The following is an 8,854-nucleotide window of genomic DNA, read 5'->3' as shown; positions in this document are numbered from 1 at the left end:
ATCTTGGAAACTACAGCATATCAATGTATTAGTTCAAGACTACGGAATTCACTGAATCTAACAGAAATCGTATAGCTTTCGTAGTTTTGTTATAAATTGAAGTCAAAGTTGAAAGATTGCGATTTTTTTCAAAATCGATTTCCTCAAAATACGAAAATAGACAAAAACTGATTTCAAATTCGTTTTTAGCTCGTCGAGATCTATAAACATCGCGTAGTGATTATTACAGCGCAGGAATCGTATCGAACAGCGTAATCTGAGGCGCGCGCCGCCCCTCGCAGCAGACCGTGAATTCGAGCGCCGCCCCACGGACAGAACTCTGAAAATCGGCGCCGTCGTCAACGTGTTAATGTCGTTGCAAAATTAGCAATAAAAATTAATAATAGAAAAGGATAATAAGGGAAGGGGAAGTGGAAAGTGAAAATGAAATAACCAGGGAGCATAAAAAATCTGGACACGAGGAATGGTTGGGCCTTGATGGCTAAAGGTTTAAGATTCTAATGGCTTTATGAGTATGTTCGCTAGGGCGGTCTAGGAACCGAGGCCTGGCCCATAAAATGGTTGGACCATGTTGCGTCCAAACATTCCATGTGGCGTGAAAATTCGATGTTCCTCTTATATTTGTTTAATAATGTAGACGAATCTTTTATACTATCTCAAAAGTTTTTTTTTTTATTTGGACATTTATATATTCTACTTTAATGTACTATGAAATATTCTTTTTCTTCAATATACATTTATTTAAAAGTATGACGTATAAGAGTTACAATTAAGAGTTATACCCTGGATGATTTGAAACTTCCGATATCGATCCGATATATATCGAATGAGGTAAATGTATCATTACGTTAATAAATGTATCATTCGATTCACGAATTGGTCTCTCTTATTACAAGCCGTACATGATAGGAGTCCATTTAATAGATATAAGCTATATGCGTAGATATAATACTGGTACAGTGTAAACTATGTTATTGCAATACAATCGTTATCTATAAAAATGTTCGTATCGTATTCTTTTTAGTGGATTATGTCCTCGTTTCACGTAGTTTAGATGGCCTAACACATCTCAGTAAATGTGCCTCGAGATAAGAAACATTGCAAACAATATTCCAAGAATCGATAATGATTGATACTATGGGACTTGTGCTGACGCTTACATGTATCCATAGATTATAATATCTGACGAAACAGATCCTGTTTCGATTCAAAAGAATTAATAATATCCATAGTGAGTAGGCTACGTCATGAGGTTGGCTCGTTGTTATGGAGCAAGGCGTTCAAATATTCAGAGTCGCTACCTTATTAATACATTCTAAAACTAATTGCCAGCATGATAATTACCGATAATAATTGTCGATAAAAATTATTTAGAATGTATACGTATGCTCGCGTAGCCACAGTTCGCATACCTACCTTAGAAAGAATTCGACAAACGAATTCCGGCAAGCTTTTCGGAGAAATTATTTTTATGATTAAAATAAAAAAAATTAACACTTGCTTAGCAAATTTGAACAAAGACATTGCAAACAAAACTGTGTCCGTTTTTAATTATTTATAAATAATTTTATAATGAGATATTTAACAAAGAAATGTAAGGGATAGTAATAATCGGCCGATCAAGAATTTTGAGACATACCGTTATCAAAAACCTTATGATTGAATAAATTACTTTAAAGTTCACTTAAAGTTCATACTTCCACTAACGTATAAGTTCAATAATTCTTCATGGGAATTTTGGCTTGGCTATACCACGTTTGTATTTTGCAAATTAATATTTTACGGTTGACCTTTCTCTATAATATACGCTATACTCTTATTTCACCGTCGGGACCCACAGAAAGGTAACTCGTAGATGAGCCGCCGTTTATTTCACCGGCGGGTGCTACGAGAGAGGTTAGGAATTGTACTTGCCCTTGGCTTCGTATAGTTTCTAAATGGTGCACCACGAGCGGCAAAGATGCACTGGGGTGGTTCGTGATACTAGCTACTGGAGAAATAGGATTTTGGATTTAAATGAATGATGAATAAACTTGACTCTAAGATTCAATATAAAAATACTAAAGTATATTCTACAAGAACTGAGTCTATTACAAATGTTGAATTGTTTGAGTGTAACGCGATACCTAAGTCCGGTATTCTCGGTTTTCACGCACTGAGAAATGCGGTGGTTCGTACAGTTCGTACTGTCGTCTGACAGTTTTGACAAGAATTACCCGTAGTCTCCTGCTGACTTTGGTTGCGTACTGCCCGATGAGGTAGAAAAACGTGGCCCTTTTATACCCCGAAATTCGGTGGAATCTGGGGGTCAGGAATGCGTTTACGTGGTTTTTCGTGGAAGTGTTTCGTCTATTTGATTTCGTGGGAGCTTGATGCGTGGGAGACCGCAACACTCGGGGCCTTCTGTTTATTGAAAACGCGCTGGTCGCCGCCTAATTAATCGCTGTAGGAGAGATAAGAATATTCGATGAATAGAACGTTTGAAAAATGCACGGTATACTAAATTTTTCTCTAAGGCATCGTTAACGAGTTATCGAAAAACATTGACCAAAGAAAAGCGAAGCCCAGTTTCGCCGCCTCCCGTCAGCAGTACTCGCCACGCATTGACCAATGTTTTCCTTAATAACAGATTGACGAGGCATCGAAATAAATTGTTGTAAAGGAAGAAGTTGCTTGAAATGATCACAGGTATCCCCCATTTCTGGGTTGTTAGACATTTCAGAGACGCCTTTATCATTCGTACCTTTAGATACTTTACCATATCTAGTTAAACGATATACACTGCGTACATATGCCCATAATTATGAAAGTGGTCTGAGTCATATATTTCTTGTTTCGAGATATTTACTGAATTGCATTTGCATAAATTCAAATATATTTTTACATTATGCGATCTTTTCATTTAGAATTTTATTAGTCTTGATTAATGGAAATTTATTATGAATGTGAAATTTTGTGCGAATTTTGATACGAGAATGTTGTTTTTAAAGTTTGAATTGACTTGGAAGATTTTCAAAATTAACTGAATGTCCTATAAATCACTTAAAGCAATAAAGAACTGTGATTTTTATTTGAAACAATAACTTTAATGAAATAATTCATGCACCTTTATTAATGATTCTTTAAATAGTTCCTGAATAACTGGAGGAATGTATGGTAGCAAACACATAATATCTTTATGTTTTTCTTCCGATACTGGCCTAGTGGTGGTGTATAAAAGAAGTAGCTTAATATTTCCGTATATTTTGGGTCTTCCTTTATTAGGGGAAAGATCCCAAATGTAGAATTGAGGAGCATCTAGAGAAGTTTTATAGAACATCTTATATGGTTCATTTTTCACGAATCTCATCCATTGTATTTGCAGCCAAGAGATAGATTCGCCCGCGGTATTTTTTCCTCTTCTTCTTGTTAACTCTTCTAGCGATTTCGTTGAAATAAAATCCGGCTGCGACATTCGTTTTATCAAAAATGTATTTCTTCTTCTACCCTTTTCTATCAGTTCATAATAGTGCTCAGGGTTTTATAAGTAATTTGCTTTTTTTATTTTCATTTCTATGAACCCAAAATCACGGTCATTCGGTAGAAAGGAATGACCCGATATCAAAAATTTGTGGTCTATTGTTTCAACATTATTATTTCATGACTGAGCAATTTTCATCCATGCTAATGCTAATTTAATGTTACGATTTTGGCCAGAACAAGCATCACTGTAAGCTATTACGTGTTTTTGAGTGGTTGAATTGCCGTTTCTGTTATTTGATTGTCATTTTTCATTTTATCGGCTTGCTATGTAGTTCAGAAACGCGTCAAAGAGGGCCACGCGCCGTTTTTAAGTTATGTTTATATAATTTCTTTAAATGTTTGACTTAGACCACTTTCATAATTAACACTAAATGAATTCCATATAATGTTGAAATAACAACCACCATCTAATGGTTCATTTGTGACGATATCGTAAAAATTACGTTGAATAAATTTAGTTTAAAATAATGTGGTGTAAAAATAACTGATAAACTCATTTTTTTTAAATTTTGACTTACACCACTTTCGAACATCTGTCAACCTAGGATGGAGAACTGCTTTACCATTACTAGAAATATCCGCATTTAGACTTAGCTTCTAAAAGGATTGCGAATTTATCAATGCCGCGCACCCAATCATTATTTATCTAATATTGTAGAAGATGCAGGCTTTCTTATCATAAAATGACTCTGATATACTTCAGTTACTGACTTTTATATACGGAGGTAAATAGTATCGGTATAAAAAGGCTTTCGCGTGACAATGGATCCAGTGTTTCGTTAAAAGTTTCACGATGGATCCGCGAGCGTTGCTTTTCGTTGTGATTTTCATCAGTTTCAGCATATTCATCAACATCGTTATCACCAACCCAATCGCGGTACCGGAAAAAACTACGTCCAACATAATGAAAATTGTTCGGGATTGCAGGAATTCGGATATCGAAATATACATGGCGTGCTTTAAAAGAGAGAAGCGGAATTTATTTCTCCAAGGTTTGAACGAATATACTCAAGAAGATATTCAATTTTAAATAATTTCTAATATATTAATTTCGTTGATGATATATATTGAAATACCAAGGTAAAAGTGCCAACATTTCAGCATACAATTAAATAGCAGATTTTGAAGAAATAAATGAAATGCGTACGAGTTCTTGATTCCATCGTTTGAATTCCATCTATTTTATAATATACAGGGTGGGGCCGAAACTATTGCCACCTCAAATATCTTCGAAACTATAAGTTTCACAGAAATATTTGCTGAAACAAAATTGCACAGTACGAAGGGGGACATCCGGTGGCGATAATAGTTTTTTTGCAGGTGGAGGCACTTCGGACATTTGAAGGTCACCTTCATTTTTTTTAATGGATCGGTCTATTTTTGCTTTCGTATCATGATAGAGGATCTTAAAACGAGTTCAACAACCTATTACACAAGGTCATTGAACGAAAAAAAAAATAAAAAAAAAATAAAAAAAATAAAAAAAATAAAAAATAAAAAAAAAATAAAAAATAAAAAAAAATAAAAAATTATTGCAGCCTGTGCGTCAATAAGTTCTGGCGCTGTAAGACTTACAAGTCAATCAATCGTAAAAAGAATCCAATGTTGCATTGATAGTTATGGTCATCATTTCGAACACCTACTATAAACTTATGTTCTATTTACTACCAAAACTGTAAGTATTATCGCCTCTCTCTACTTTCTATGACCTTCAATGACCTTGTGTAATAGGTCGTTGAACTCGTTTTACGATCCTCTATTATGATACGGAAGCAAAAATAGACCGATCCATTAAAAAAAATGAAGGTGACCTTCAAATGTCCGAAGTGCCTCCACCTGCAAAAAAACTATTATCGCCACCGGATGTCCCCCTTCGACTGTGCAATTTTGTTTCAGCAAATATTTCTGTGAAACATAGTTTCGAATATATTTGAGGTGGCAATAGTTTCGGCCCCACCCTGTATATTTATAATTCATATCTTGGTTGTTGCACAGTGGACATTGTCATACAAATATGTAAAAGGTGTCACTCAGACAGTAGTGCGCATAGTTCAGTTTCCTTTTTGTCTCGATCAATAATCAATATTTGGACAAGATAACAGAAACAATTATTGCATACTAAATACAAATTATACGTTAGACTAGGGACACGTGTACGTATACAACATTGAAGAAATCATTACATATTTAAAATGATTTAAGTTTATCATGCCAAATGTTGTATTTCAGTGTGACATCGTTACACGTGATTTTTCAATTATATCATTGTTGTGAAACACTGTTTCAGTTAGTAACGTCGAAATAGGACCACTAATTGATACGGAGAATCGTACTAATGAAAATTTACCACAACAACCAATCAATTTAACTACTCAAGTCCACATTCATAATCACATCAATGCCAGCTCTCTATTGCCTAGTGAGTAATACGTATTTTTTTATATTCTTAATGTGAAGCACTCTGTACGTCAAAGAGCATAGCCGATTAAGATGGTCCAAACTGCCCTTAGAGGTTTTTCAATGAGTCATATACCGTTCGATAGTTGACCAATAAAAACTCATCTGTGCAAAATTGTCATCCCTGCACTCATCCCTGCAACTTGTCCGTGAGGGTAGTTACAGGGTAAATTAGATTTCGCGGTTGCAAGCTGTGATTATCAAAAATGAAAAACCAAAAAATAATCGGAAAATTGAAGATTTCTCGAAAACTCAAATATTCTCTATTTTTATATTAATTCTCTGATAAGGTACCTATGACGGCCCGTGTACTCAATTTTTCTCAGATCTTCTACTCGCCTGCAACATTGTAAAAAAAAATGAAAACCGAATGTGTCGATGTTTTTTGCTGTCAGAAAGAAGCTACTACTCGTCTAGTTTACCGCAAGTGTGGATTAAATAATTTTAAACGTTATTGCATCGAAACAAACAATTTTTTAACCTAGAAAATGCGAATTAAGCGAGCAAAAAAATTCACCTTACTTTTTGTTCACAATGTTATATACCGAAATGATTTCGATCATTACAACTCGGTCGGTGGCGGAATGGTTAAGGCGTATATGATATATGAGTCATTGAAAAACCACTAAGGCCAGTTTTGACCATCTTAATCGGGTATGCCCTTTAATGTGCTCAATATTCTGGAACAACTATTTTCTGTTACTTAGGTAAACCAGAATGTCCGTGTTATTATTTCCTTTGGGAGCCATGCTACTGTCGCAATTCATATCCATATCTGAATCAATGGCCCTGGATACCAGTAAGTTTGAATATCTTACCATAATTTTATCCTACATATTATACACCTTTTAATGAGTGCATCTGACAAATTTTGACCCTGATTTTCAATATTGAATATTTTCTAAATAAATCGATTTTATGGATTCTCTAACATTATTACGATATTTAGGATGCACGATACCATCGTTTGGTACATGTTTCAAACATGCTTAAGTTTAATTATTTTATTCGAGAGTGCCTCTGTATTGTTTTCTGTAAGAAATATTTCTTGTGGAATTTTTATAACTGAAACATAAAGTTAAAGTTAAAAAACATAACCTGAAGTTGGAAAAGTGGATTTCAAATATATTTAGTTCATGAGGCCGGATAGTCTCCGAAACTTTCTTTGTTTCTTCAGTCTTGGAAACATTGGAAAAACTAGTTAAAATCGTGGAAATTTTATAAAAAAAGTAAGAGAAAAAACTTTACAAAAAATATATATTTGAAAAATAGTTATATTTTGGAAAACAGCCATTGATCTCTATTTAAAAATACAAGCATATTAACATTATTTTGTTTCGATTTTTTTCGATTATTTGGATTCAAAAAATATTTTCTAATTCAGCAAAAGTTAAATATTAAAATAGCTGTTACCTAATCAATGTTTAAAATTTTATCAACTTCCCAAAATAAAGTGGAAACGTGTCTTTTGCTGCATTTATCGTTCATGAAACTTGCTGTTTCCGTGTAATAACATCTGTTCGAATATTTCTACATTTCTCTTCATCTCGTTCCTCGAAGAATGAAAAAAAGAAATTTTTTTAGCGATGAAATTATCGCATATGTACAGTTTGTTTTCGCTATGGCATACATTTCTTTTTCTAAAAACGCAATCACTTGATTAGAGTAATGTGGGGCACAACTGGAGCTGTATTTCTTGTTAAAAAACAACCACATTGCAAGAAAAACTGTTAACACCACCGAATATCGTAATTAGACCTTACAGAATGAGAGAACAGAAGAAGTCCTCTGGTGCAAAAATTATTTGGCTCATAGGGAAACAAAGTATTTCGAAATTAGTCAAACACCAGTATTACCGAACAATACCGATTGTACTTTTTGTACAGTCTCAAATTTTTGTTCTTAATATCATTTATATTATAGGTACGCAATGATAACTTACCACCTGTTTTAGTACTTTTTGATGTGTTAAATAAATGTAATCCGAAGTGTTCTATTATTGTTACATCCTATTAAAGATTATATTTCGTACACTTACATCAAACTCGTATTATTTAAAACATACTTATGTAATACATTTAATGTTTATAAGTAAGAAATACTTGAAATAACTTAAATAATACGATAATCTATGTATATTATATAATTTCAAGTGAAACTCGAAAACATTAAACGCATTGACAGTTGAAAATGAGATATATCAATAGCCACCAATACTAGCATTACAATATAGTATATTACCATAAGAATTAAGGTTTCACAATTGTTTAAGAATACAATTTTATACTATTTCACGGATTCTACATTCTGTTCTCTCGATCTTCACGCGCTGAAGAATAAGGTGGGGGGGGGGGGGGGGGGCACGATATACTGGCTGGTATCGACTCTATGGTACTGTTCGATGAACGTCGAATTTGTGAGCCTTTTATAAAATCAAATTCATCTAAGTAAAGTAATAAAAATGTATGCTGCATCCGAGACATTAGATTTGCAACACTTGGTTCAATAGTAGGAACGTGTATCTGTAATATACTAAATGTAGTTTGATATTCAATCGATTTCTCTACTTATTGTCATGTGCACACAAGGCTTTCACATTCATTATGTTTTCACAAAGTATGTACAGTGAAATAGGGATGATTTGATACCATTTTGTCCATTATCTATCTTGATTCCTCTCATATGTGATTATTTATTGTTTATGATTCTTATTTATTATAGTACGGCGGATTTCCACCAGCAAAACCAGCAGAGCCAGTTACCACGAAAGGATCCTCCGTAAATTATCCATCGAATAATTGTAATCCTGGAGGAAACTACTGACAGATATTCGTAGATATATAAAGACTAATATATCGGTCAATGATAATAAAAG

At 33.8% G+C, this 8,854-nt stretch overlaps 1 protein-coding gene across 1 annotated transcript; it reads left to right on the top strand.

Moving 5' to 3' along the window:
- The first annotated feature begins 4,305 nt into the window (after window positions 1–4,305).
- LOC144467670 (uncharacterized) lies at window positions 4,306–8,854 on the top strand. The gene is made up of 4 exons (XM_078176563.1): window positions 4,306–4,547; window positions 5,810–5,941; window positions 6,687–6,778; window positions 8,701–8,854. Exons 1-4 carry the CDS (start codon window positions 4,316–4,318, stop codon window positions 8,800–8,802), a joined length of 558 nt encoding a protein of 185 aa, XP_078032689.1. The 5' UTR covers window positions 4,306–4,315; the 3' UTR covers window positions 8,803–8,854.

This window comes from Augochlora pura, chromosome 3, assembly GCF_028453695.1.
Source record: "Augochlora pura isolate Apur16 chromosome 3, APUR_v2.2.1, whole genome shotgun sequence".
NCBI classification, from domain to species: Eukaryota; Metazoa; Arthropoda; class Insecta; order Hymenoptera; family Halictidae; genus Augochlora; species Augochlora pura.
Note: the sequence above shows the minus strand (reverse complement) of the source record. Positions and strands in the feature narration are given on the sequence as shown.

Bases quoted from the DNA above. Each gene is read 5' to 3' on its own strand.
- LOC144467670 (XM_078176563.1), top strand. From the start codon at position 4,316: ATGGATCCGCGAGCGTTGCTTTTCGTTGTGATTTTCATCAGTTTCAGC. The intron at 4,548-5,809 runs TTTAAATAATTT...ACACTGTTTCAG, and splicing joins TACTCAAGAAGATATTCAAT to TTAGTAACGTCGAAATAGGA. The intron at 5,942-6,686 runs GTGAGTAATACG...TCTGTTACTTAG, and splicing joins TGCCAGCTCTCTATTGCCTA to GTAAACCAGAATGTCCGTGT.